General features: G+C 52.2%; 3 protein-coding genes across 11 annotated transcripts in view; 2 read left to right on the forward strand and 1 right to left on the reverse strand.

The window, feature by feature from the left end:
* The window catches only part of CXCR1 (C-X-C motif chemokine receptor 1), a 40,430-nt gene extending 38,370 nt beyond the window's left edge, over positions 1 to 2,060 (forward strand). Inside the window, exon 3 of the transcript XR_014294869.1 lies at positions 1,948 to 2,060. The gene's annotated coding sequence lies outside the window, so the exon portion shown is untranslated. The remainder of the gene's footprint in view (positions 1 to 1,947) is intronic.
* On the reverse strand, positions 1,797 to 23,152 carry RUFY4 (RUN and FYVE domain containing 4). 6 transcript variants are annotated; one of them, XM_082630686.1, is made up of 15 exons: positions 22,841 to 22,998; positions 22,574 to 22,720; positions 22,306 to 22,381; positions 21,996 to 22,129; positions 20,711 to 20,835; positions 20,486 to 20,592; positions 19,147 to 19,272; positions 18,697 to 18,803; positions 18,241 to 18,384; positions 17,698 to 17,767; positions 15,887 to 16,534; positions 15,057 to 15,163; positions 9,166 to 9,312; positions 3,793 to 3,903; positions 1,797 to 3,218 (listed from the first exon to the last, which is right to left on the reverse strand). In XM_082630686.1, exons 5-15 carry the CDS (start codon positions 20,754 to 20,756, stop codon positions 3,116 to 3,118), a joined length of 1,716 nt encoding a protein of 571 aa, XP_082486812.1. In that variant the 5' UTR covers positions 20,757 to 20,835; positions 21,996 to 22,129; positions 22,306 to 22,381; positions 22,574 to 22,720; positions 22,841 to 22,998; the 3' UTR covers positions 1,797 to 3,115. The 6 variants fall into 6 exon arrangements, with proteins under 6 accessions (XP_082486812.1, XP_082486809.1, XP_082486811.1 ...); XM_082630683.1 differs by having other exon boundaries at positions 22,306 to 22,417; XM_082630685.1 differs by lacking the exon at positions 22,841 to 22,998 and adding an exon at positions 23,089 to 23,152 and having other exon boundaries at positions 22,306 to 22,720.
* A 43-nt stretch (positions 23,153 to 23,195) lies between these two features.
* Positions 23,196 to 27,329, forward strand: part of TNS1 (tensin 1) — a 231,703-nt gene continuing 227,569 nt past the window's right edge. The window contains exon 1 of one of the 4 annotated variants that reach the window (XM_082630693.1): positions 23,196 to 23,437. In XM_082630693.1, the coding sequence (XP_082486819.1) occupies positions 23,282 to 23,437 (156 nt within the window). In that variant the 5' untranslated portion in view covers positions 23,196 to 23,281. The remainder of the gene's footprint in view (positions 23,438 to 27,329) is intronic. The other 3 variants (XM_082630691.1, XM_082630694.1, XM_082630696.1) reach the window with 3 other exon arrangements.

Consider the following 27,329-nt stretch of genomic DNA (forward strand, 5'->3'; position numbering starts at 1 on the left):
CCTCTTGAATCCTTAACTCTGGCCACAGGGAACAACCTGCAGTTCCCCCTCAGAGCTGTTCTGGTTCCGCTTGGGCCTCGGCACTCATTTCCCTTTTCCTCATCCCCGCCCCCTTGGGCTGGCCAGCTCTCTCTCCTTTCCAGTTCAGCCCAGTCGTCACCTCCATGCATTGCCGCCCCCCCTCTGTGCTCATCTGCATCCTCGGGCTTACCTCTACAATGGCATCAATTTCGGGGATTTATAATCATCAGTTTGGCTGCTTCCTCCTCCTTGATGTGAGGTTCTTGAAAGCAAGGATTTCATTCATATATATATATATATATATATATATAAATAAAATGAAATTTTCGTCTCCCCAAACCAGACACACACAGTGTTTGGCAAACCCTAGGTACTTGATATCATTTTGTTGAGCACTGAATGAACTGACAAAGTGAGGAAACCAATGTACGTTAGTGCATCCGAGTGACATCTAATTTAAAGAAATAATTATGTCACCCATATTTCCCAGGTCACCCCCAGCCTGTGAGCACAAACGAAGTCACGTCAGCAGCGATAACCCAGATTGCACTGTTTTAGACCCTGTGTGTTCATGCAGGGCTTACCCCCCCTGTAGAATGCTCCCCAGGAATTTGGAAGAGTCTGTTGGAGGTGTCCCCCAGGTGCTCCTCTGGTACTGCTGGGCTAGACGTGTGCTCTGGACTCACCACTGGGGAACTGGTGCCCTTTCAGTGCCACACTCTGGGATAGTCTATGGTGACCCTTGTGGAGCCTTCTGCCGGAGGGTCCCCAGAGTCTAATGAGCTTCCCAATATCTTTGTGGAGCTTCTGTGCTCTCCATTGGACTTGGTGGGGACTCTTTGGGGGGCAATGTTGAGCTAGAGGCTGGTCTTCAGCATTGCCCTTCCATCCCTCCCAAACAGGGGGTGAAGGTCAAGCTCCCCCATTCTTGGCCCCTGATTTCCTCCTGAGTTCTTGTCCAGGAGCATCTTGCTACCTCGTAGAACATAGGCTTCAGCTAGGTCCCCTCTCCCCCATCAGTTCCTCAGGTAAGTCTGAACTCCATGCTGGAGTTCCTACTAGAATATGATGTATTCTGCTGTAATAAGAACCTGCCCTAATAAAAGTATCTGAGCAAGTGGAACCTCCAGAAAGGGACCGCTGTCCTTTAGGGCAGGGGTGATTCTATTGCCTTGATTGCTCCGGGAGCCCCAGCTCTGCCCCTTACTCCCTCCATTCCCTGCCCCCCACCTCGTCGCTGACTTTGATAAGGAGAAGTTCTTACCAGCTCTCCAGGGCAGGAACTGCTGTTACAAAACTCTTCCTCCTTGAGATGGTAATGGGATGCAACTCTGGGCGGCCTACCCCAAGAGGCGGTCCATGGGCTCTGGTCAGATTGACAGGGTTGCCCAACCGCTGCAGAGGCTTTGGCAGTCTGCGTGAGGCAGAGGGGACAGAGATAGCATGCATGCCTCTTTGGGACCACAAAATCTGCCCTGGAGCCCAGCTAGGGCAGCTAATCGCCTTGTCATACAGTGGGGCCCACACTTCTTCTGAAACAGCGTTGTCAAAAGCACCACGACTGGGTGACCACTGAATGACCATAATTCTTTTAAGACTTCTTGGGCAGTCAGGGGATATGATCTTGTACCATGGAGCTAAACGAGTCCACATCAACTGTCTTTAATATTAAAGTCTAGCTGAGTAAGCACTGCATAGAGAGTTACCTAGATCAGTCCCTTCTTCTGGGTGCTCACAACTTGGGACCCATCAAGTCAGCATAGTGGTTGGAAGGGAAGGGCAGAGAGGCTCAAGCCTCCCCTCCTGCCCACCAAACCAGACACCCTGGGGAGTAACTGGGACTCCCACACTCTCTTGGTGGGAAGGTACAACGTACAGTCTCTTTGGGAAATAACTCAGCCATTTCTTTTTTTTCTTTTTTTGCAGTATGCGGGCCTCTCACTGTTGTGGCCTGTGGAGCACAGGCTCCGGACGCGCAGGCTCAGCGGCCATGGCTCACGGGCCCAGCCACTCCGCGGCATGTGGGATCTTCCCGGACCGGGGCACGAACCCTTGTCCCCTGCATCGGCAGGCGGACTCCCAACCGCTGCGCCACCAGGGAAGCCCTCAGCCATTTCTTAAAAGTTAAACATACACCTACCATACCACCTAGCCATTTCATTTCCTAGGCATTTACCCAAGAGGAATAAAGGTATATGTCTATACAAAGATTTGTACACAGGCGAAGATGGGAAAGTTATTTGTAATAGCCTGGAATTAGAAACAACCCAAGTATCAGCAACAGGTGAATGTGTAAATAAATTGGGATATATCCATGCAGTGGAATACTACTCAACAGTAAAAAGGAACTTGATATATGCTACAACACGGATGATAAAATAATTATGCCAAGTGAAAGAGGGCAGATAATAAGGAGTATATACTGTATGATTCCATTTATACAAAATTCTAGAAAATGCAAACTAGTCTCTAATGACAGAAAGCAAGTAAGTGGTTGCCCGGGGATGGGGAAAGGTCGGGGGAGGGAGAGATGACAAAGGGCACAAGGAAACTGGGCTGACGGATGTGTCTATTATTTTGAATATGGTGATGGCTTCAGGGTGTAGATTAAAGGCAAAGCTCATCAGACTGTACTCGTCAGGTTTATATGAAGTGTATTATACATTAATAGTACCTAAAGAAAGCTGTTAAGAATGAAAGCAGACCTCCGAAGGAGACTGCAGACAGGAAGCTCCCGTGTATAATGAAGGATGGGCTGGCTGAGAAGGGATTGCAGAGGAGAAACGTCAGGGCCACCAGGCCTTATTCTTGGACAAGGACTATGAGCCTGCAGGGACTTCAGAGAGGATGGTGCCCACTCCCTCATGTTATGGAAAAAGCCTGACAGCTTTGCCAAAGTCACCCAGTGGGAGATGCAGGGTTAGAACCTCTTTCCTGACTGCCAGCCTGGCTCCTTCCATCCTCCAAAGCACGGTCTGTCCACTCAAGTGCTGTCCACCTTAGATGGCCAACTTCTAGAAGGCAGGACCGGTCAGACCAGAGGGCTGAGAAGGGCTGAGGGGACGGCCGATCAGGTGAGGTGGGTGGGTCTCAGTCAGAGGACCTGGGCTTCTCTCCTCTGGGAGCAGGGTGGGCAGTGGCACTCCTTCTTCTTAAAATCCACAGAGCAGGCATGGCAAACCAGGCCTCCGCAGAGCCTGGGGAGCAGAAGCGAAAGAGTGGGTACATGTGGGTGCGTATGGGGGAGGGGGTCATGGGGTTCGAGCATCTTTGTGTCTACCCGTGTGTTTCCCATCTCCCAGCAGAATGGCCCTGGGTCTGTCTCAGGAGGCCTCCCCTTTCCTAAAAGGAGTCCCGATGCCCCACCCCTCTAGGGTCCTCTAACTCCAAATGGCAGGTTCTCCTGACAGCCCACTGTCCTCTCTCTTGCTGTTTGTCCTGCCACTGTGTTTCCAGGGCAAGGTGAGGGAAGCAGATTTCTCTGTACAGGAAATCTCTTCCCAGATGAGATTAGCTGATCGATTAATCAGTCTATTTGTGGAAGGGTTACCCAGTCCCATTTTCCAGATGCCATTCCTTGTCTGCCCCCTTTCCACTCTTCTTGTTCATGTCTCTGCAAAGTGTTGGGTAAAATGAGTAGCCAGCTTTAAGTGGCCTTTCATAAATGCCTATTTCCTGTGTCCCTCCCTTCCCTGGAGTGGGCAGTGGGCTGTGGACTGGTGGAAACTGGGTTGTCCCAGAGGAAGGATTCTGTACCCCCCCGCCCATTACCTGCACAGGTACCGCCGAGACAGCCGACCAAAGATCTTGTTACAGACAACACAGCATCCAGGGGTGAAGGAAGAGAGATGCTGGACCTTCTGCCACAGGTTATCCTTCTCTCTGATGGGCGGGTGGAGGTGAACACACACACACACACACACACACACACACACAGAAGATAGAAAGATGGAAATGCACAGATGGAGAGATGGAGAGGGACAGAAAGAGATACACAGAAACAAAGAAGAGAGAGACAGAGATAAACACATAAAGAGACCAAAAGAGATGAGAGACAGTGGAGCAGAAAGAGACACAGAAATGGAGAGGGAGACAAGGAGGGATGGAGAGACAGACACTCAGAGAGAAAAAAAGGGAGTTGGAGAAGGAGACAGAGACACACAGAGAAGCAGACAGGGAGATCAGTGTAGAGGGAGAGAGAAAGACACAGGGGAAAAGATGTAGAGACAGACAGGGACAGAGACACAAACAGAGAGGGAGACAAATATGGAGAAAGATGGAGAGACCAAGAAAGAGACATAGTGATGGAGAAAGACATGTAACATACATAGTTACATATGTTTAAGCTCCTGCAAAACTATCCTCACTGTTTTTTTAAAGAACGTTTAGGAATATGGGTTGTTCAACATTTTTATCAAAATGACATACACACGTATGATTTAAAAATCGAACAGTACAGAAGGACTTACATCAAAGGCAAGAGATGTACCTCCTTCCCATGCTCAGTGGCAAACCACTTCTTACATCCTTTAGCTTTTTCGCCTTGATATCATTTCCATATTTAAGTAATATGCTCATATTCCTCCTCCTTGATTTATCAAGAAAGAACATCTTCCATAGAGCCCCTTGATATCACAAGGAGCACACATCCATAATTAACTTCTTAAGAAGGGCAGTGTGGGGGGTGAATTTTATGTGACCTGTCTATCTGAAAAAATGTCTTTCCTCTGTCGCTCCCCACTTGCTTCCTAGTTTGGCTGGATATAGAATTCTAGGGCAAAAGCCAGCTTTTCTCAGAACTTGAAAGCATTACACCATTGAGTCTTAACATTTGAGGATATGGGTTATTTATTACCATCCTCACTAACTCCTCCTCCTTCCTCCCAGTGCAGTTATATCCCCATTTTTGGTTCCTCTATTGGTTACTGTTGGAATTTTACAGAATATACTCACACATTTATTTCTCACTCATTCATTGACTATAGATAGCATCATATGACTGCCATTCTGTACTAAGATGGGGCCAGCATCCCTGCTCTTCAGCTTTCCTCCTTCTCAACCTCCTAACGTATCTATCCCTGCAACATCCAATGTGGTAGCCACTAGCCACATGTGGCTATTTAGATGTATATTTAACTTTTTATTTTATTTATTAATTTTTTAATTTAATGATTCTTTAAATTCTACAGTACTTTACAATTTTCATAAGTTTCACACCCATGATTTCATGTAATCCCATAATAACCCCCTTTAAAAAAAATCCCCTACCCCTATATTGTCCCTTCCCCCTTTCCTTTCCCCACTGGTAACCACTAGTTTGTTCTCTATATCTGTTAGTCTGCTTCTTTTTGTTTAATTCACTAGTTTGTTGTATTTTTTAGATTCCACATATAAGTGATATCAGGTGTATATTTAACTTAATTAAAGTTAAATAAAGTTAAAACTTCAGTTCCTCAGTTGCACCAGCCACATTTGAGGTACTCAATCGCTACATGGGACTAGTAGCTACCATATTGGACAGGGCAAAATCAGGACATTTCCATCTTCACAGAAATTCCCATTAGATTCTGTTCTATACTTAATATTGTTTAGGTGGTAACATTTAGGTTTGTTCTATAATTATGATTGTTTTCTGTGCTTTGCCTTTAGGTTGATTCCAATACTGAAAAAAATCAATGAATAGTCTTTACATTATTAGACAATATGTAAGCATATTGCATCTACTGAAGCTAAGATGTGTTCTATAACATTTCCCTTCTTGGAAATTTTCTGTTTTTCTAGGACTTTCTAATTGCCTTTCTTTGCTCTTTGCATGACTTGCCTTTAACCTAGCCTAATCCCCCATGCCCCTAATTCTTCATCATATCAGATATTCTTCTAATGCTCTTCTCCCCTGAGACCTCCCTCTTGGGCCCTCAATACTTCCGCTATAGCCTGAACTGACTGCTTCCTGGGCTTGCTGCCCCCTTGTCATCTTGGGAATTCCCTTTTCTTCTCTCATGGGCTAGAGCTACTATTCCCTGAATTCTGCATCTTCTCCATTCTTGGATTTTTTCCTTGTTTTTTTGGAGCACATCCTTAATTAACTTCTTAAGAAAGGCAGTGTGGGAGGTGAATTTTATGTGACCTGTCTATCTGAAAAAGTGTGTTTCCTCTATCACCTCCCCACTTGCTTCCTAGTTTGGCTAGATAATAGAATTCTAGGGCAAAAGCCAGTTTTTCTCAGAACTTGAAAGGATTACACCCTTGAGTCTTAACATTTGTTGGGTTCTACTCTTTTTATAAGTGGACCTGTCTTTTAGGAGATTCTCCTTATCTTTGTTTTACTGAAATTTCACAATGATATATCTAGATGTAGTTTACCACCCACCCCTCTCCTTTATTGTGCTGGTCACTCAGTGAAATCTTTAAACCTGAAGATCTATGTCCATCAGAGCTGGGAAAGTGTCTCATATTTCTATCTGATAATCACCTCCTTTTTATTCTTTTCTTTTTTGGAATTCCTGTCAGTTGGAGAAGATATTAGAACTCCTAGATTGATTCTCTATGTCTCTATTTCTCTCATGTCTTCATATATCTGTGCTTTCATTCTACTTTCTGAGAGACTGCGTCATCTTTATCTTCTAATCCTAGTGAATTAAAAATAATTTCAGTGATCATATTTTTAATTTCCAAGAATGCTTTTCATCTTTTGATGGTCGCTTTTCACAGCATCATGGAAGATGGATCATTTTTGTTTGTTTGTTTATCTCTGTCACTCCCCTTTACTCCCCTTTATTTTCTAGCCTCTCTTCAAATGTCTGGGGACCCTTGGTTATCATTTCATGTTTAAGAAAGAGGCGATAAAAGCTGCTAGAGCTCCAGAGAGTAGAAGGGGATGATTGACTCGTAGTGTCCCTTTAGGAGAGATTGGGTAGGGAGCTACCTGCCACTCCAGACTCTCAAATGCCAGAACACTCTGCCCTTTTATTTGGGGCTTTCTTTAGAGAAAGACCTTTTAGTTATTTGCCTGGGTGATAGAGCCCTCACTGTTAGATATTCTGCAGTGGGGGAGGCAGGCAGAAAGCACGGGTTGTATACTGCTCTTTCTAATGACTTTATCAGTTAATTTTCCTGATTTCTGCCCCTCATCTCACTTCTGCCATCTGTGTTCTTGGTGTCTCTGGGCCCTGAAGTTCTAACTTGGGCTAAATCTAGTATCCACTTTTCCATCTGTTTTCTGGCTTCTGGAAATTAGCTGAAATCTCTCATTTGTGGTTGGCTCCTCCACCTTTCTCTCTGTTTATGTTTTATTCTTTTACAGCCATTTTAGTGAGATCTCAGGATGGAGACTGGATAACGTGTGGTCAGTCTACCATCTTGACACAGAAGTCAACCTTCATGCTCCATCTTTTTTTTTTTTTTGCTTAAGGCCATTTCTTCCACAACGCTTCTGGGAGGAACATTGTGTTATGTGGTTTGGGGCCTTGTGATGAATTTCTTTAGCACTAGAAAAAACATTTGTCTCTCCGGATGAACTGGTATTGCTCCTTTGAATGGACAGTGAAACTTTCTGTGTTTCCCTTTTCCATCCTGCTATCAAGATGTTCAGAGTTAAGTTTTAACCCTAACACTTCAGGAGTATATATTTTTCATCTTTCATTAAATCTTCTGTTATTCTTTAACTTACTATATATATATGTGTGTGTGTGTGTGTGTGTGTGTGTGTATACATATATATATATGCATGCACATATACACAATACATATGTCTTATTGTTAGCTACCTTAAATTCTTTTGTGAGATATATAGCTAAGCTTCCTCCCGGTTGACAGCTCCTCAGAGGAGATTATTCCTTAAATTCTTTGTTCTTTCCAGGCTGATCTCTCCCTTTTCTCATCTTTAATCACTTGGATTTTGTGCAAGAGGATTTAGTCCTAGATGATCCCTCAGTAACCTTCCAATTCTAATGGAACCTGAGTCCAATGGTCTCCTATTTCCTGAAGGAGGTGAAAGTATAATGTATATCTGTGAATTATCTTCTCACTAGACTGAAGGGTAGAAAGCAGGTTTTACACATTTCATCCACCCTGCAGTGAGCTTAGTGGTTTAGGATTAATTCTGGTGAGCTCAGCCTCTGGAACCCAGGACAGCTGACCCAAGATGGGCCACAGGCCCAATCGTCTGAGGAAGTCCAGTAGGCAGGCAGGTGTAGGACATGCGATTACCTCTCAGTTAACCTATGGGCTCCTTTCCCTTCTCCTAACCTTGGTTGGTGTGTGTGTATGTGGGGGTTGGAGGGTAGCTTGCCTTAGAGGCAGAGGACTCTATGCAACTTATATGCTGTGTGTCCTTGGTGGCCAAGTCAGCCTCTCTGACCCTTGGTTTTCTCATCTATAACATGGGAATTGGGACTTCCCTGGTGGTGCAGTGGTTAAGAATCCGCCTGCCAATGCAGTGAACATGGGTTCGAGCCCTGGTCCAGGAAGATCCCACACGCCGCAGAGCAACTAAGCCTGTGCGTCACAACTGTTGAAGCCCGCGTGCCACAACTACTGAAGCCCGAGCGCCTAGAGCCCGTGCTCCACAACAAGAGAAGCCACCGCAATAAGCCTGTGCACCAAAACGAAGAGTAGCCCCCGCTCACCGCAACTAGAGGAAGCCCACACACAGCAACGAAGACCCAAATGCAGCCAAAAATAAAGAAAGAAAGAAAAGAAAAGAAAAGATACGACATGAAGGAAACTTAAATGCATATTCCTAAGTGAAAGAAGCCAATGTGATGCTGCGGAGCAACTAAGCCCATGCGCCACAACAACTGAGCCTGCACTCTGGAGCCCGCGAGCCACAACTATTGAGTCCACGTGCTGCAACTATTGAAGCCTGTGTGCCTAGGGCCCGTGCTCTACAACAAGAGAAGCCACCGCAATGAGAAGCCCGCGCACTGCAACGAAGAGTAGCCCCTGCTCGTCACAAGTAGAGAAAGCCCGTGTGCAGCAACGAAGACCCAACGCAGCCAGAAATAAACAAATTTATATTAAAAAAAAGAAGGGAATAACAGCAGGGGATGGCTGAAAGCAGGAAACGAGTTAGTACATACAAAAGGTCCAGAGCTGCTGTACCATGCCCCCTTGTGCACCCCGTCCCCAGTGTCCCACCCTTACTGAATCAGCTCCAGCACCCGCCTCTTCATGGCTCGGACCAGGTCCCGCTGCCCGCCAAGCTCCTCCTCATACATGGCACCCTTCCTTTCAGTCTCCTGTTGCTTGTGCTCCAGCTCCGCCTGCAGCCGGGCCCTCTCTTCCTGACACCTGGGCGCAGAAGGAAGACTGAGTTGTGAGGGGAAAGGCGCAGCATCTGTGTCTGAGCTGGGCTGGGCCTCTGCCTGACAGGGAGCCCCACCAGGGAAGCTGGTGATGCCCCCTGCAGCTGAAGTGAGCACACACACACGCACACCACATACACCACATACCACACACATACCACACACACATCACACACATGTACATAACACATACACCCCCCCCCCACACACACACACCGCAGTGAACCAGGCACTGTGTGGCCTGACACCTATAGACTGACTCCTCATCAACCATTCAGAGCAGTGAAAACAGGGTCTAGCCTTGCGTGTTCCTTTAGAGGGCACAAGCCAACATTTTCATTTGTTTTCCTTCTTTTTTTTTTTTTTAAACATTTCCATTTTAAAATGTAATTTCCTGGAAAGGCACGTTCACAATCCTGGCAGCTCTCGGGGGGGACGTGGGTGTCTGGGAACCCAGGCCGGACGGGCTGTGCCTGCTGAAAACATTTGTGGTGTTTGGGGAAAAAGGAGTAAGTGGTGTACGATTTGAAGTGACTTTTTGGCTTTAAAATATTTTGAAAAATTTCATTACATTGTCTTTTCAATTTAAAAAAGTAATCTTAAACATATGGCTTTCTTAAATTTCCATTTCAGTTTGGGCTTGGAAACTCTTCAGCTCTCTTCTTGCCTCTTGCTTTTGTCTTTAGTGGCTTCCTAGAAGGTTCCAAGAAATGTAATGGACTGGAAATAAAAAGGTCCCAACCCCAGGTCCCAGGCTCTTACTCCGTTGCTCAGATGGGTGGGTGTTGCAACGGCAGTACCCATCCTGTGACCTCTGGATGCTCTCTCTCTCTCTCTTTCTTGTGCTTGCACTTGCGCGTGCGTGCGTGTGCGTGTGTGTGTGTACCCGTGTCCCTGGCTGAGTGTGTTTGAGGGGAAGAAGCTTGACAATGAATTGAGTTATAATTTTAAAAATTCAGCCATGTAGTATGCTGCAGGGAGGAAAGCTGGGTGGGCCATGAAATCAAACCGACACAGCTAGCCACCAAAATTCCAAAAAGGCCAGTTCCTGCAGTCTTAGGGAGAAGTGACTTTTAACGAACATTCTAGTCTTCAGCCTCCTCATTTCTTAGTAGTAGGATTTCATTTTCCTAAGCTAGTTTACTTGCCCAGAGATTCCAGGGTCTCTGGTGTGGCCAGGCCCTAATGTGACCACTGCGGTTAGTGTGTTTCTTTGTGATAAACCAGTAAGATAATTGTGTGACAGTGACAAAGGAGGGGCCAAGATGCAGAGTTGAGGGGATGCTCAGGAGGTCTTCTTAGACAAGGCGACATTTAAGCAGATCTGAAAGACGAGGAGGTAGCCATGTAAAGCCAGCCAAGGGCACATGCAAAGTTCTGCAAGTTGGGAAGAACATGGCTTGTTTGAGGAAATGAAAGAAGGGCTAGTGACACTGTAGTTCCGTGAAGGGCGGGGCTGGGGAGGCAGGAGGCAAGGTGGGAGGTAGGCAGGGTCCCTCAAGGGCCCCAGAAGGAGTGGGGTTTGATCACAGTGCAAAGGAAGCCATTGAAGCATTTTAAGTATTTAAAGTATTTATGGGGGTGACAGACACTCCTAGGGCAGGAGAGGACATGGAAGGAATTAAAGTCTACTGAGTACCTACTAGGTGCCCGGCACTGAGCTTAGTGCTTTATAGCCTTGTTTCACTGAATTTTCACAAATTTATGGGACAGGTGATATGATCATCATTTCACAGGAAAGAAAACAGAGCTTCAGAGAGGGAGTAACATTTGCCCAGGGTCACACAGCTTGATAAGTGAGGGGAGCAAAAATCTGAATGCAGGCCTGTCCAGCTCTAATCTCTTCTTGCCTCCCCACACCTGCATCCACGCAGGGCCCTGAACACTGGTGGTTTGTGGCACCAGGGCTGAGTGGGTAGCAGGTAGGAGAGAGGGGTGGATCCTTATGGTCCTGTGGCATGCCTCCAAGGAGCTCAATGCTGCCACCCAAGGTGGGGGGAAGATTTGATGTTTGCCTAATTCCCCATCTGAGGACCTTCCACTTGTACCTGTCCTAATCCCTTTTGCTTTGAGGTCTAACCCAGAGGGCAGAGGAAACCCATTTGCTTGGAAAGATGGTCTCACAGATCATGTGAGCTGGAAGAGATCCAACCATCTCCTTTTGCAAATCAGGGACCTCAGGCCGAAGAGGGAAGGTCAGTGTCCTAGCGCCCCACAGCCAGACAGCCGGGGAGTGGGTATCAGAAGCCCAAGTGTATTTTTAGAGCCCCCAGCTGGTCTGCTCTGGGGCCTGCTGTGTCTCACCTTTGTGTCTAGCCTGGGGCTTTGCACCCCTGCCCACCTTGAGTCTATTCTCCACACCGCAGCCAGAGCAGTCCTTCAGAAACCCAAGTCAGACTATGAGAACCCTCTGTTCCCCCACTACGTGGGAGTCTCTGCTCCAGCCACAGGCCTGCTTGTCCCCAAGCTCACGTCTCCTGGGCCTTTGCGTCTGCCGGTCCCCCTGCCTGGAGCACTCCTCTCGAGATACCTGCATGGTCCAGCTCTTCCTGTGGTTGGGATTTCTGCTCAAATGTCACCTCCTCGGACAGGGCTTCCCTGACTCCAATTCTAGATGATTCTCCTGTCTCTCTCTCTCTCTCTCTAGTCCCCACAGGACCCATGACCACCTGACATTGTATTTCTATTTGTTGATCTATTGTCTGTCTCCCTACATCTCCCTAGGTCTGTGAGAGCAGACATTGCCTGTTCTGTTCCCTTCTGTCCACCCACGTGGCCACAGCAGAGGCACAGTAAATACTGTTCATTAACTGCCTGGGCCCCCGTGGCCCTTCTCTTCACTGGTGGTGAGATACCGTCACCAGCTCGAAGCCCACGGCCACTTTCCCGGGGGTGAGGGGTTTGTCTAAGTTCCCTGGATCCCAGGAGGCAGGGGACACATTCTTGTCCAGGCCTCAGGGGCTTCTGTAACCTACCACCTCATTCCGATGACTCTCTGGTGGGTCCCCCGGCCCAGCCTCTCTCCCCAACTCCACACTCAGCCGCCCACCTAAGGATCCACTTAGAGTCTAACAGGGGTCCTGAACTTAGGCTCCTAACCCAATGCCTGAGCCTTCCCTGCCAACCTGGTCTGCCACACAGTGACTCTACCTTTCCAGTCGGTCAGGCCGAAGACTCGGAGTCATTCTTGACTTCGTTCTTTCTCTCACACCCCACACCCATCCCTCGGGAAGCCCGACCTCACGTTGGATCCAGGATCCAGCGGCTCCTCCACGACTCCATTGCCACCAGTGCATCCCAGCTCCCCTCCCTCATCAGTCTCCTCGCTTCCACCCCTGCTAGCCTATAGACCAGCTCCACGGAGCAGCGGGCGTGAGTCCTTGAAGCACATGTCAGCCCAGAATAGGCACATCCACACAGACAGAAGGCAGATTAGCAGTTGCCTAGGGCTGGAGGGTTGGGGAGAGATGGGCCGTGACTGCTAATGAGTATAGGTTTCTCTTTGGGGTGATAAAAATATTCTAAAATTGATGGTGGTGATGGATGCACAACTTTGTGAATACACTAAAAACCATTGAATTGTTTTTTCAAAGCAGAGAAACATATTTTTAACATGCAGACAGTCACATCATGTCCCTCCTCTGCTCAGGACTCTCAGTGGTTCAAAGTCAAGTCAAAGCCAAGGTCCTTTTGATGACCTGCTAGGGTCTCCTGTTACCCACCTGACCTTTTCCTACAGTCTTCCCCTCCTTCACTCCACTGGGGCTACAATGGCGTCCTTGAGGCCATGCCCATTCCCACTGCAGAGCCTTTGCCCTTGCTGTTCCCTCTGCCTGGAACATTCCTCGACCACGTATCCAAATGGCTCAGACCTCAGGTCTTGACTCAAATGTCACCCTTCCAGGGAGCCCCCCTTGGCCATGCCACCTGATCTAAAATGTCACCCCTGACACTTTCCATTCCCCTTCCCTGCTTTATGTTTTTCTTCTTAGAACTTATCACAATCTGCATCCTATGTATTTTACTTGCTTGTATTTATCAACTGCCTCCCCCACTGGCATGTAAGCTCCAAAAGGGCAGGCATTTTATCTGTTTTGTCCATGAGAGTATTTTCAGCACATAGAACAGGTCTGGCTCCGAGTGTTTGTGGAATGACCAAATGATGGACGGGATGATGGGGGCAGGACAGGGGTCTGTGAAACAAGGGCTCCCCCAGCCTCAGGGAGCAGCCTGGGGCTGGGTAGTCGCCCTGGAGCCTGCTGGCTTCTCCCTCCAGCTTGTCTTGATCCCCAGAGATGGCCTTGAGTGGGCAAGGCCCCTGCACTCACTTAGGGCCTGAATCACAGGATTCTTTGCTGACCAAACCACAGGACTCAGCTGAGAGCCTGGTGGGAGGAGTCCCTGGGGGCCTTTTGGGCTTGGTTCCTGGGCCCCCGGGCCTCTCTCAGCCTATTAAGCAGTCAATAGACAGCTCTGTGATTCAGTCTGAATCACAGCTATGCAGGCTCCCCTGGGGGTCAGGGCAGGTGTCAGTCAAGTGGGAGAGACCAGGCAGGTGGGCAGACTGGCACGTGGAGACCAAGGGAGAGACACACAGAGAGACTGAGTCAGACCAAGGAAGATCTTTGCATGGCGTCATAATTTCTTTAAAAATAAATTGTGACAAAGACACTGAGACACTGAGAGACTGAGGGGGAACGCAGAGACAAAACATGCACTTTGGACCCTTGAGGTGAATGTGATGGTGGGAGGATGAAGATGCCAGATGCTGAGAGAGGCTGAGGGGAGAGACAGGAGACTGACACACCGGCACTGGGGATACTGGCTGACGGGGCAGCTTTTAGGCCCACTGGTTCTGGAATCAGTTGTAGGGTCTGGATCTCAGCTCCTCTACTAACTAGCTGATGTTGGGTGAGTTAGGTGGGTCTTTTTTTTTTTTTGCGGTACGCGGGCCCCTCACTGTTGTGGCCTCTCCCGTTGCGGAGCACAGGCTCCGGACGCGCAGGCTCAGCGGCCATGGCTCACGGGCCCAGCCGCTCCGCGGCATGTGGGATCTTCCCGGACCGGGGCACGAACCCGTGTCCCCTGCATTGGCAGGCGGACTCTCAACCGCTGCGCCACCAGGGAAGCCCTAGGTGGGTCTTTGAGCCTTAGCCGCCTCATCTATAAAATGGGGGTTCGTGGAGGACCGGTCTCCTGAGATTTTACCAGGAAGCACCTGGAACAGTGCCAGGGACATAGTAAGTGCTCAGTGTTGATAGTTATGATTACTGTAACCAAGAGGGTGAAAGAGTGACCGTACAATAGGGAACAGGAAAATAAGAGGCAAAGAGGGAGACTGAGAGAGATAGTGGGGCAGGAGTGTGGTGGGAGAGGGAGGCTGTGTGGACGGAAAAGAGAGAGGGGAGCCCAGAAGAGGGAGCAGAAAGGCGCAAAGGTGAGTGTGGGAGGGAAGGGAGGGATGGGACGCATAGACCTCTCCTGGGGCTATTGAGGGAGGCCAGCGAGTTAGGGGGCTGGCAAAGGGGAGGGGGGGAGAGGGGGGCAGGAGCACCCTAAGAGTGGGAACAATTTCCTGTATGCATGGCATGCCAAAATTGTGCCCGCACTGGGCCTGGTGCACGGGAGGTGCTCAGAAGATGCTTGCTGGCGTGACCGTGAATGTGAGCCTCCTGCCCCCGTGGCCTCCTGGCTCCCATGCCCTGTGGCACTGGTGGTTGCCTAGGTTACCTGCTGAGCTGTTCCTGCAGCGCCTTCAGCTCCCCTTCCTGCTCCTTCAGCAGCTGTTCCTGGTGCTGGGCCTGCTCCTTGGTTTTCTGGAGCCTATGTCTGAGACTCTGAGGGCAGGGAGAGGGTAAAAGGAGGGGAAATGGAAGCTGAAGGAGGAGGGCAGAGACCCCAGCCCAGGGCCTGACCTGACAAACACCCCCGTGAGACCCCAGGCCACGTGAAACAGCCCTTGGGTGGAGAGCAGGACTGGGGACAGTGCTGGGAGCTGTGGTGCTTGGCTCTGCCCCTGGGTGAGCCTGGAGCCACCATTTCTTCCTTGGCTAAAGGATGGAAGTTACAGACCTCAAGGATCTGGAAGACTCGGGCTAGGGAGGATGCTGAAGGAAGGCTTGAAAACAATTTGGGTGACCTTGAAGAGAAACATCTACAGGGGCAATTAGGTAGGGCCTGCAATAGCAGAGCTTCGATATTGGGGAGAAACCTGCCAATAATGAGGGCTATGGAACCTGAGAACAAGCAACTGCCCCGAAGGACTGTTGGGAAGGGATTACAGACTCAGATGCCTACAGGGGCTGGGCAGGATGAACAAAGTGGGCCTGGTGTGAGGCAATAGGGAGAGGTGGGTATTGTGGTAAACTGAAGAATGCGTGTTCTTCATGTGATGAACTGGAGACCTTCCAAAAGGCCTCCTCAGATCATAATATCCTGTGTGACCCAATGCAAATTGGTCTGTGGGCTGGAAGGGCCCTGGGCCATCCTTGAAGGCACCCACCTGTGGGCTGGGTTAGAGATGGGGAGCAGAGACAGGTACAGAGCTCAACTGGTCTCACCTTGACCACATCCTGCAAGGCCATCTCTGCTTGTTCCTCCCTCCTGGTTGCACTGGTCACTCCTATTTGCTCTTGGGGCTTCTCCGTGGTGGAGCCTTCCTTTGTTTCCAGGCCCTGAAGGACCCAGAACTCCCTCGGGATGCTGGGCACTTTCCCGCCCTGACGGCTCCCTGACACTGCGTCCCTTATCATCTCTTTGGGGCTGGAGGCCAGCAGCCTGTGGATATGACTCCTCTCTGCTTCCCCTTCATAAGTCCCATCTATTGTTCTCTGGTCCTCTGCACTCAGCAAAACCCCCCTGCCCTCAGCATCTGTCCCTGTCACCTCCTTCAGAGTCCCTTTGACCCCCTTCCCCTGTCCCTGGACGCTAGGTGTTGAGTTCTCCAGGCACATCCCCGTCCTTGGAGCTCCTTTCTCCTGGTTTTGCTGAAGCTCCTCCCCCTCTAGTTCCCACATGCTCTGGGGAGGCCCAAGCCTCCTGCGATCTTCTTTCTTCTTTTCCAGAAAGAGGGGCTGATGGTTGTGTTGCTGGGACCTAGGGAGTCCAGCCAACCTGTCTTCCCTGGGTGCATCTTGCAGAGAACTGGCTTGCCTGGTATGTGGCTCCTCTGGGTGGCCTTCTGTGGGGTCTCCATATGTGGGTGAGATCTGCAGAGAAGCCGCAAACCCGTCATCCTTCTCAGCACCAATTCACCAACCTGGTGCCTGGGAGAGGCCACAGCCCTAATCCAGTGGGTTTGCTAAATATATGGATTCCTGGTCCTTCCACTGGAAATACTGATTCAGCAGATCTGGGGTAGGGCCCAGGAATCTGAATGTTGAAAACACCCCGGGTGACCTGAGGCCCAGGCTTTGATCTGAGCAGTGCTTCTCAACGCCCTTTCCTTCCTCGCCTCTTGCTGGCATCCTTCTCCCTCCTTTACCTCCATCTTCTGCATCCATCTGATTTCCCCTTAGTTCTTCCCACCACTCTCCTCTGATCTTCCCCCCTGAACTTGACTTCTCTGTGTTTCCGTTTTCTGGTCTGTAAAATGGGAATAATAATACTTCCTTATAGGGTTGTGGTGAAAGCTTAAATAGACCGACAGCCCCTAAAAGTCACCTCTGTCAAGAAGCCTCCTCTGTTCTCCCATGTTCCTGGGCATGTCTGGTCCCTACACTTAACTTGTGTTGCAATGCGTTCCTTTAGGGTCTGTCTCCCCAGCAGACCTGGAACTCCTTTAGGTCAGAGACTGAGTTACAGCATCTGCACCTGGGGCCTGGAAGCTGGCGGGGGTGCAAAGCAAGCCTGTGGAAAGATGAAAACCACAAGCTACCGCTTATTGGGCACGTAGCAGGAGCCTTGCTCTGTGCGGCACCTGGGCTGTCTCCGTGCGTCCTCACGATCCCCCCGTCAGGCAGGACAAGTTATGTGCCCAAGGACTATGGTTAGTAAGGCATGGAGCTGGGATATCAACCAGGCAATCTGGCTCTTCAATCGCTCCCTGAACTGAACTGAGATGTTGGCAAACGTCCAGCAGAGGTTGTTTCCCTGGGCTGTTTCCTGGAAGCTTCTGGTCACCCTCCCCAGCTTCCCCTCCTCCCAGGGGCCCCAGTGGCGCCTGCAGGTGCTGCCAGTGGTCCCCTTCTCTCCCTGATACCCTCACCACCTTACAAATATGAGCCTTCGCTTCTGTGGCTCCCTAGCCCCAGGTCCACATGTTGGCCTCTCCCTCTCTGTCCAGCTGGGTCAGGGCTCAGTTACTTCTCAACCTGGGGGTCCCAACAGAGACAGAGAAGAGGCAACTAGGGTGAAGGTTGGGAAGAGGCACCTCCTTAGGGGAATCTTTGATCTTTCTGGGTCTTCTTCCCTGGGTCCAGTTGGAATTGGAGCAGTGGGACCTGAAAGTGAAAGAAGCGGGGGGACCCTGGACCACTCTCCAGCAGTGGTCTTGGTCCTCAGATGCAGGATACCCCATCTTTCCAACCACCCATTCATCCCACCACCCATCCCACTTTCCTGCCCTTCCACCCTCATGCATGCATCCTTCTCTCCATCCACCCATGCATCCCACCCTCCACCCATCCTTCCATTCCATTCCAACATCCCAACATCCACTCATCCTTCTAACCATCTACCCCAACCATCCAACAACTCTTTAATGAGTGTGTTTTCTGTGCAGCATCATGGGACATCCTAAGATGACGCTGGGAAAACAGAAGGCTAGGGAGGTGGAGAATCGGGAGTCAGGGAGTAAGAAGGGAGGGAGGAAAAGATGGGGCTGGGGGTTGAGGGCTTGGGGTTAGTTTGGGTGGGTGGTAGTAATGGGAACAGGCATTGAAAAGAAGCTTCCCTCCACGCTGCCCCCACTCACTCTGAGAACATGGGCCAGGCTCCATCCAAGTCTGGCCGTTGCAGGTCCAAGTCGAAGGTCACCTCGTTGAGAGCATAGAGGGAGTCCAGGATGTCTTCCTGGAGTTCAGGGCACACCAGAGGGCTCCGGGGGCCATACCACTCCCTGTGTTAACAGGGAGCAGCACCCTTGGCCTTTGGCTCTGGTGCTATTGCCACCCCCGACCTCAGAGAATCTACCTCCACTGCACACCATAGTGGGATGGTTCCCCAGACAGGGTGGTCCTTGGGGACCAGGAGGCCAAGCATCATGATGCTACCAGGACTCAGGTTCTAACCTCTCCTTTGCCCTTTCTTCCTTGGCTTTCCCTTTATGACCCCTATTTTAGTCATCTTTGATATCAAACCACCCTTCTAGGGGTAAAGAGGAATCTTCCCGAAGGAGGGCCAAGGGCTCGGATGGTATCGGTAGCCCCACCTGGTTAGCTCTGGGTTCAGGAGGCAAAGCTGCAGGGACTCGGCCAGCTGTCCATGGGCGAGACAGAAGCGGATGAAGGCTCGGCCTTTTCCCAGCGGGGTCTTCAACTGCACAGCACACAGGGGGCACGTGGGGGGGATGGTGGTATTAGGACAGAGGGAACGCAGCCAGCACAGAGGGAGAAAAGCTAGAATGAGTGGTGCATGAGAAAGGGTGTGCTGGGACTTGAGGCTGTGGGAGGAAAGGGGGTGACTGGAGGGGTGTGAGGGCAGGGCTAACAACAGGTGAGGACCAGGTGAGGAGGGCTATGGTCAGTGGAGCTGGGATGGGTGAGAAAGGAGCCTGGGGCAGGCCGGTGTCCCCTCCGGCCACCGAGCCATCCTCGTCAAGGACCTGGGGGCAGGACCCCATCACACCGAGGCCAGCCCCCTGCCACCTGGCCCTGGATACCTTGTCCTGTGACTGGACAAAGTGGACTGGCTCCATGTCCCCCCGCTGCCGCCACAGGGCCGTGCAGAGGAAGTCCCAGTAATCCTTCCGAGGCCTCAGGAAGCTCTTCTGTTCTTTCTGGTCAAACTGGGAGCAAGATGAGGGAAAGGAAAGTGTGGAAATGATCCCTCCCAGAACACGCTGTGTTCCAGCACGCTGAGCAGTATAGCGGAAAGGGCTCGTGCAGACAGGCCCACTTCAGGTCCTGGTCTGCCCCTACTGGCCGTGTGACCAGGAGCAAGCTGCTTGACCTCTTTGAGCTTTCAGTGTTCTCATTCATTCATTCATTCCAGAAATACTTATTGAGCACTTACTATGTGCTGGGCCCTGTTTTAAGACCTGGGGATACAGCAATGAACAAACGGAATGAGCAAAACATATAGTATGTTAGATTGCGCTGACTGATAAGGAGAAAAATAAAGCGGGGAAAGGGAGTGGAAAGCGCATGGTGTGTGCATGCATGTGTGTGTGGTGTGTGAGTGTGTGGTGTGTATGTGTGGTGTGTGTGTTAAAAAACATAGATTAAGGTGGCTAGAGAAAGCCTCACTGAGGAGGCTCTATTCAAGTCCAGATCTGAAGGAAACAAGAAAGGGTTCCATCCAAATTTCTGGGTGAAGAGCATTCCAGGCAGAGGGAATAGCAAGTGCAAAGACCCTGAGGTAGGTGCTTTTCTGCTGTGCTTTAGGAAGATCAAGGAGGCCAGTGTGACTGGAGTGCAGCACATGAGGGGCAGACTGGCAGGAGACCACACAGACACACAACACACAACACACCACACACACACAAACCTCACACACATGCACATTCACACCACACATGTACATGCACATCGTCAGAGAAGTAGGAAGGGTATGTGTGTGTGTTGGGGGGATGGGCTGGTCATCAAGCACCTCAGTGGGTTAAAAGGAAAATTAAACAAGATGGGCACGTAAAGGGCTTAGCTGGGCACATAATACTTGCTCAATAAAAGCTAGTGATAGTGATGACTGGGGCTCTAACCAGAAGCGAGGAAGGCCAGCCCGAGGACATCTGTGCCTCTGAAACTTTTGTCTTTAGAGCAGGGTGACTGTCCCCAGCCCCACCCAACCCTGCCCCAGCCTTGTCCCACCTCACTTCCCAGGCTACAGTGACAGCCTCCAAGGGTGAGGTTAGATGTCAGGAAGGGTTTGCCCATTGACAGAGATGAGGTAGCGCGTGGTAATGAAGAGAGGCAGTGGCTCTTCCCTCAGGATCTGGGAAAGCCCATTTGGTTATTGGTTATTGGGACCTGGAGAGATGGGGGGGGAGGGGAGGGCCCTACCTGCAGCAGTCGTTCCAGGCAGCCACAGAGTCTGTGCAGTTCAGCACTGGTGTCTGTCACTGGCTGCCGCCCACCCCCATAGCCCTGGAGGATGGCAGAGATGACAGCTGTGGGGAGGATGGTGGACATCAGACCTCAGATGGTGAGGGCTCTGAAGGAAAGGCTCTCAAGACCCCTCACATCTCCCCCAATTCGGTCCCAGAAACTCTCTCAGGACACACTCACCCTTCAGGTCACTGGTCATCTTGAAGACAGCCCCTTGTTCTGCCATGAGTATTTGAAAAAGACGTGATTCCTTGTGGGTCTGGAGGCCAAGAACGAGCTTCTGGCTTCAGCTGCCCAGCTCTCTCCTTATACAAAGGAAGAATCAGAGCCAAGAGAAACAAGGTGACGTCTCTAGGGTCACACAACGAGTTCACTGGTAGGAGAAGACCCAGCTCTTTCCTGTAAGGCAGGGCAGGAGGATGATGGTGTGGTCCCCACCTATGGAGCCATTCCTGGGTGCCAGGCCCTGTGTCCTGTGCCCGACATCCTTGTCTTATTCAGTACCCATAATAATCCTGGGAGGTTATTGACTCCATTTTATACCAAGAGCGGGGGGCTTAGAGAGGGTAAGTGTTTTCTCCAATGTCACAGAGTGCTAAGTGGTGAAGCCAGAATTGGAACCCAGGTCCCTGTGCCTGCAGGGCTCATGCTCTCAACCCTGACTGGCTGTGAGCAACCTTGCTAGTGCTCATGGGTGTAAGCCATGTGGCCGCTGGGCTGCGGGGCTGTCACTCCCTCCCCCACAGGGGGCCTTGCCAGAGCAGTCATCATCCCTGGGACACAAATTCATCCTTTCCTGGGCCCCAGCTGCATGGAAAATGTGTGTGTTCTGAGGAAAAGGAGGCAGAAGTGAGGCGAGGCCCCAGAGTTGGGCCTGGGCCTGGGCCAGAATGCTGGGGTGTGCAGGGTTTTAATCCCACTGCTCTCTCCCCAGTGAATCTCAGCCTGTTTCCCCCACAGTGGGTCCCGGCGCTCAGAGAGGAATACTGTGGCCCCGGAGGGCCCGTGGGCTTGTTCTGAGAGCCGGAAGTAAAGACAGGCCTGGAGTGGGAGACCCAGGGGTCCTGCCTCCCATGCTGTGGTGGCTGGAATTCGGGAGTGAAGGAGCGCTGGGACACAGAGGAGGGGAAGGGAGAAGGAAGCGAAGGTAGACGAGGGAGGGTGGGTGGGGAATGGCGTTCAGGGAGCACAGTGCGGGGAGTCAAGAGCCCTGGTTCTCCATCCCGGCCCTGTTGCTGGCTCATGGTGTGACCTGGGGCACATCCTTCGCCTTTCTTGGGCCTGGATTTCCCCATCTGGAGACCAAGGGGTTGGACTGAGGGTCTCTGCCGCTCCTTTTAGCTCAGATGATCTATGAAATCCACAGACGCCTAGACGGACCTCCTCCCCTTCCTCATCTCTATCCAGGATTCCTCTGCCCTCGCTCCTGGCCACCCCCAGACCCAGGGGTCTCCTTGCTACTCACCTGGGAAGGCCTGGCTGGTTGGGGCATGGACAACAGAGCACTGCAGCCTGAGCCTGTCATTTGTGATTGAGGGCTCTGCCCAGCCTTTTCCAGAGTTTGCTGCCTGCGAAGTGACTCATGCCCAGCCCAGCAGCCTGGAGGAGGGGGAAATCTTGCTCAGAGCAGGAAGCGTGGAAGACTGTGGGGCAGAAGTGGCAGAGGCAGTGTGGAGGGCACCAGGGCAGAATGGTGAGATGGGGGATGGGTCCTCTTAGGCAGACCTGGGGTAGGTTCGCTTGTTGGCCAAACACAGACTGGGACCCAGACTCACCGATGAGGTAGCGGCAATTGTTGCTCTGCGAGTTCTCTCCCCTTCTCGTCACGGTCACTTGCTCTTGTCTTTCTTCCTTATCGCCACCAGGTGGCACAAAGAGGCTATGAGGCTGCCCCACCTTTACTGTCACTTGGTTGGAGTGTGGTGCAGGTGTGGAGGGGAGGACAGGGGTCCCACCTCATGTCTCCCTCCCCCTCCCCATCTCTTCTGAGGGGTCCCGGTGAGTGCTGATCACCAGTGCCATCCCCCCAGTTCTGGGACTCACCGCTGAAAGGTTGAAAGCGAAAGCACTGGTGAGATGCTCTGTCCAGGAAGGGGCCCGGTGGGTTGCCCAGGCGGACTGTGGCCCTCCCACCCTAGCTGTGCTTTGTCTCCTTGAGGCTGGGGTCTTTCCACTGTTGGTTCCCAGGGGCTAGTGTTGGGGGCAGAGAACAGGGGAGCAGGCATCTGCGAGGACTACCCGTTTCACAACCCCCCAGGAACCGCATGTAAACACTGGAGCACGCGGTACTCAAGCCTGGCTCTGTCTTACCACGGGGACACCCGTCTGTCTCTCCTTCTCTGGGACTTGGTCTCCCGCGTGCAGAGGCTGCGTCCCCCCTCTCTGTTCCCCGTGTCCCCGTCTCTCCCTCATTATCTCTCCTTATCTGCTTCCTGCCTCTCCCATCGTGTCCGCTGGCGCGCTCTCTCTCTCTCTCTGCCGGTCCGCCGCCCCGGTCGGTCCCGAGACCCCGCGCCGCCCCTCCCCGCGCCACCGCGCCCTCGGGTCTCCCTCCTCACTGGCTGCGTCCGGGCGTCCGCGCCCGTGTCACCGCCCCTTGCCGGGCTCCGTGCTCCCCCGCTTCCTGGAGCTGCGGGCCAAGGAGGCTCCGGGAGGGGACGGGCTGGGGGTGTCGCCGTCCCCCTCCCGACGTCGCAGGCTCCCTGGGCCGAGCGGACGCCAGGGCGAGGGGCTGGCTGGCGCCCCGGCCGGATGGGCTGCACCGTGAGCTTGGTGTGCTGCGAGGCGCTGGAGCCCGGGCCTCCCTGCAGCCCCCAGCCCCCGGGGAGCCCCCTGGCCCCCGCGCCGCCCAAGTGCCGGGAGCCCCGGGGCTCGGGCCGCGCAGAGAGCAGGCGGCTACTGCTTCAGGTAGGGCGCCGCGCGGGGTGGGTGGCGGGCAGAGCCCGGCTCACCTGAGAGGTAAAGAGCCCCGCCGGGAAAGCACCGGACAGCTGTCGGGGGGGGGGCTCTGGAGCCAAGACCAGGTGAAGGGGCAGCGAGTTAGGCCAAGGTCTCACCTGGCTGTCTTGTGCCCTTGGGAGAAGGGTGATGTAGGTGATGTAGGACCTGACTCTTAAAAGGACAAATAATTCAGGTGAGGTTTTAGGAGCCACCCAAGAGGGGCAGGGCTGGGCTTGCTGGGAAAGGCACTGAAAGAGTGAATTTCCCCCGACCTGGTCCAGGAGTTGATTGTGTGTCCCACAGGTAGCTGGGGCTATTGCTTCCGACCAGGGCTCTGTAGCCAGGAGGGAGGGGACCTTCTGAGTTAAGGAGGGCCCCATTAGAGCCAGGACTGACCTGAAGATGGTGGGGGAGCTGGACCCTCACCCCTGCATTCTCTGTTCTGGGTAAGTCTTGGAGCCTTTCGAGTAGGAAGCTGACGCAAAGGGGTGGGAATAAGCCGGTGCAAGGAGGCAGGTGTTTGTTCTGGATGAGGCATCTGTCTGTGAACCAGCAGACCTGGTTTACGTGTGGGCACTGGATTTCTCCAAGGAGGAGGAGTGGGGGAGATATTTGGGGTTACCAGGGACTAGACAACCCTGCTGTAGGCTCCCTGCAAAATCCCAACCTACCTTTCAGTTTGGGGGCTGTGAAGGCTGCAGCCTCCTAAGATTTGTTTGCTGTGTGGGGTTTGGATTATGCTGGAGTCTTACCTCCCTCCCCCTGGGGCTCACAGAGTTTGGGCAACTCAAAATGCATGGTGTGGCCACAGCCGCTCCCCCTTATCCCCCTTCCCTGCGGCAGCCAGTGAAACCAAGTGTGTGTGTGTGCGCGTGTGTGTGTGCGCGTGTGCGTGGGCGCGCACGCGTGTGTGTGTGTGCGCGCGTGTGCACACCAAAGTGATCCCCTCCACCCCACTTGACTGGATGTCCCTCCAGGCCATATATTTGGCATATTCGTGGTTGTACTCCACAGTGCCAGGCATAGGGCTACACTTATAAAGCGAACTCTGTCTTTCCCAAGCTCTAGCTCCGGTCCTCACCACGATGACCGACCACGGTGAGGGACAGGCTTGGTTGGGTATAGTTGTTGAGTGAGTCCTCACAGTGGCTGGTGGCCCAGGGATGATCCTGTTGGAGGCTTGAGCTTAGCTTTGGGCCCTGGGGGAAGGGTGAGGCCCTGGGTGTGTCAGCTGGGCATCCCAGACCACCGCCTCTTGGTCCCGGCAAATGGACAGAGAGTGAAGGTGACATGGCAGAACTCTCGGACTGTAGTGCCGTCCCCAGGGGTCATCAGGACTCCTCGCCTGCCTCAGAGCCTCAGGAACCCTCCTCTGACCTTGAAAGGTTTCAGGGGGAGGTGAGTTCACAGTCTCCCTCCCTTACCTGTTCCTATCTCAGACCCTTCCTGACTTTACTCTCTGTTGGGGGATCTCTGGACTCCCCATCTCCCTACCTTCTCCGTGCTGCATGTGGCCAGCAGTGGGGTGGGTGCCAGGGGGGCCAGCTGAGGGTGGGCAGGGACAGGGACAGGCAGGCAGGGCTGAGATGGAGGAAAGAGCCAGGGGCACTGGAGGTGGGAGATCAAGGAGAGGGGAGAAGGTGGAGGCGGGCCCGGTGCCTGCGTGGGCTTGTGACGGCCACAGGGACGGGCACGGGGACGAGTGTCTGTCTGCATTCGGATGAGCTGGTTTTCTGAGCAGCCTCTTGAGAGACCCTGGCGCTCACGCATGACTCAGCCCGCCTTTAGCTGCAGGATGAAACTCAGTCTCAGTCCCAGCTCGTGCCCACCTCTCCTCTGGCTACCGCTCCAGCAGGGGGCGCTGTTGCCGGTGCTCCCTCCCCTCGCCAGGGCCCCCGTTCACACCGCACCTCTCAGGAGACTTCAGCCACCCTGAAAAGGGCAGCCAGGCTGCCTATCACCTCACCACAGGAGGTGTTTTACCATGTTATTGTGGTGGATAAACATCTCTCAGGCTCTCAGCCTCCCTCAGGAGTCAGGGCTTAGAAGCTACTCAAGCATCTGGGCTCCCAGCCAGGGCACACTCCTACTGACGGTCCTGCCACGGAAACACCACCATTCCTGCCACAGACCCCTCCACCCCCCATTCCATAGGCCAGACTTCTCTCCTTGGGCCTCAGGCTGTGCTCACATCACCTGTCTCCACCCGCAGCCTCGCCCCTCGTCTCTCCCCTCTGGCAAGCCCCCTTCCTACCAGGCCATCCTGTCCTCTTGCCCCTGCATGCTGTCCCCACTCATCCCCCTAAGCAGCCTGTCCTCTTCTCAGACCACAGTGCCCTCCTCGCTCTGGTGGCCTCTTGGTCCCCCCAGACCTCATTGTCCACACCTCTCTCCTCCCCTGGCTGGAATTTATGGCCTGCTCCTCCTCTTGGCTTTGAGGGAGATTGCCCGCCTTGCCTCCCATGCCTCTGAGCCTCAGTTCTGGATTATTGGAGCCTGGAGGTAGAGGCCTTGCACGCTTCAGGTGGCCTCTTCAGGGTCCCATGACTGCCCTACACTCCGAGCCGTCCCTTGGTCCCTTGCCAGCCTCGGGAGAAGGGAAGGTGGGGCTTGGCATCCCTCCTGAGCATTCCCGTCAAACCTTCTTTGACCTGGGCGCCAAGGGGCCTGGAGGGCATCTCCAGGTGCCAGCCTTGTCTCCTTGCTCTCTGCTGCATCCCAAGACAGGTGCGTGCTTGTCGGAAGGTGGTGGGTGCAGAGGGGAGGAGATTCCGGGCTCCCTTTGCCTCCTCTCTCTGAAAGCCAACTCCTGGGGTCAGTTCATCCGGCTTCTGCTCAATAGCCCAGAGCCCTACTGAGCTTAGGAGATCCCCAGGGGTAAAGGTCCTTCAGCCTCCCCTGCATTCCTGTCATGGGGTCCTACATCTATAATGGAAGTTCTGGGGTCTCATCTAACTCCCTGTGCTCTGGGTTGCATTACTTCCTCTTTCTCTCTCTCTAGTTATATATAGTCATAGACTCCAGAGCTGACGGATCTTGGTGAGTGGTTCTGAACCTTGAAAGGTCACAGATTCCTTTGAGAATCTGATGAAAGCTATGGATTCTCCTGCTAGGGAAATGTGCATGGGCTTGTGCACACACAGATACACACACAGACACACGTGCACACACACAATATCATGCACTCAACCACTGCAGAAACACACACACACAGTATCATAACCCCCCTCAAGCCCACCCAGCGTCCTGATCCTTAAAACCCTGCCTTTCACAAATGAGCACACTGAGGCCCAGAGAGGGGAAATGACTATGGCCCAGGGCCACACGAGTGGGTAGCAGAGCCAGAACCATAACCCAAGTGTCCTGACCCGGCACAAGTGGGAGTTTTGCTCCCAGACTGCCTGCAAGATAGGCAGGCCTGGCCATTCATTCATTCATTCATTCAACAAACTTTTTTTTTTCTTTTAGTTTTAGGGTATTCATTACCTGTGTGTAATAGAATTTACTTCACTGTAAGTTTATGTATTTCTTAAATTTATTTTTATTGAATAAATTGTGTAAGGTGAAGGTATACAATGTGTTGATTTGATGCATTTATATATTGTGATGTGATTCCCACTGTAGTGTTAGCTGACACCTCTATCATGTCACATAATTATCACTTGTTTTTTGTGTTGGGAACAATGAAGCTCTAGTCTCTTCATCCGTGAGCATTTTTGAGCACCTGCTGTGAACCAGGCATGGAGCTGGGAGCTGAAGCCAGAGCAGGAAGGCAGGCAGCCCCTGTTCTTGGCTTCAGAGTGGGTGTCAGTCCAGGGCGAGAGATAGAACCCAGTGCAAACAAGTAGTTGCACAAGAA

Source organism: Mesoplodon mirus, assembly GCF_964341445.2.
Source record: "Mesoplodon mirus genome assembly, chromosome: 8".
NCBI classification, from domain to species: domain Eukaryota; kingdom Metazoa; phylum Chordata; class Mammalia; order Artiodactyla; family Ziphiidae; genus Mesoplodon; species Mesoplodon mirus.

What these genes read in the sequence shown, in the direction of transcription:
- RUFY4 (XM_082630685.1), bottom strand. Translation starts at nt 20,756, where the DNA reads ATGGCAGAACAAGGGGCTGTCTTCAAGATGACCAGTGACCTGAAGG. An exon ending in CTGAACCCAGAGCTAACCAG is followed by an intron (nt 18,385 to 18,696) that starts GTGGGGCTACCG and finishes CTGTTAACACAG; the next exon opens with GGAGTGGTATGGCCCCCGGA. An exon ending in CGGGTGCTGGAGCTGATTCA is followed by an intron (nt 3,904 to 9,165) that starts GTAAGGGTGGGA and finishes CCCGCCCATCAG; the next exon opens with AGAGAAGGATAACCTGTGGC.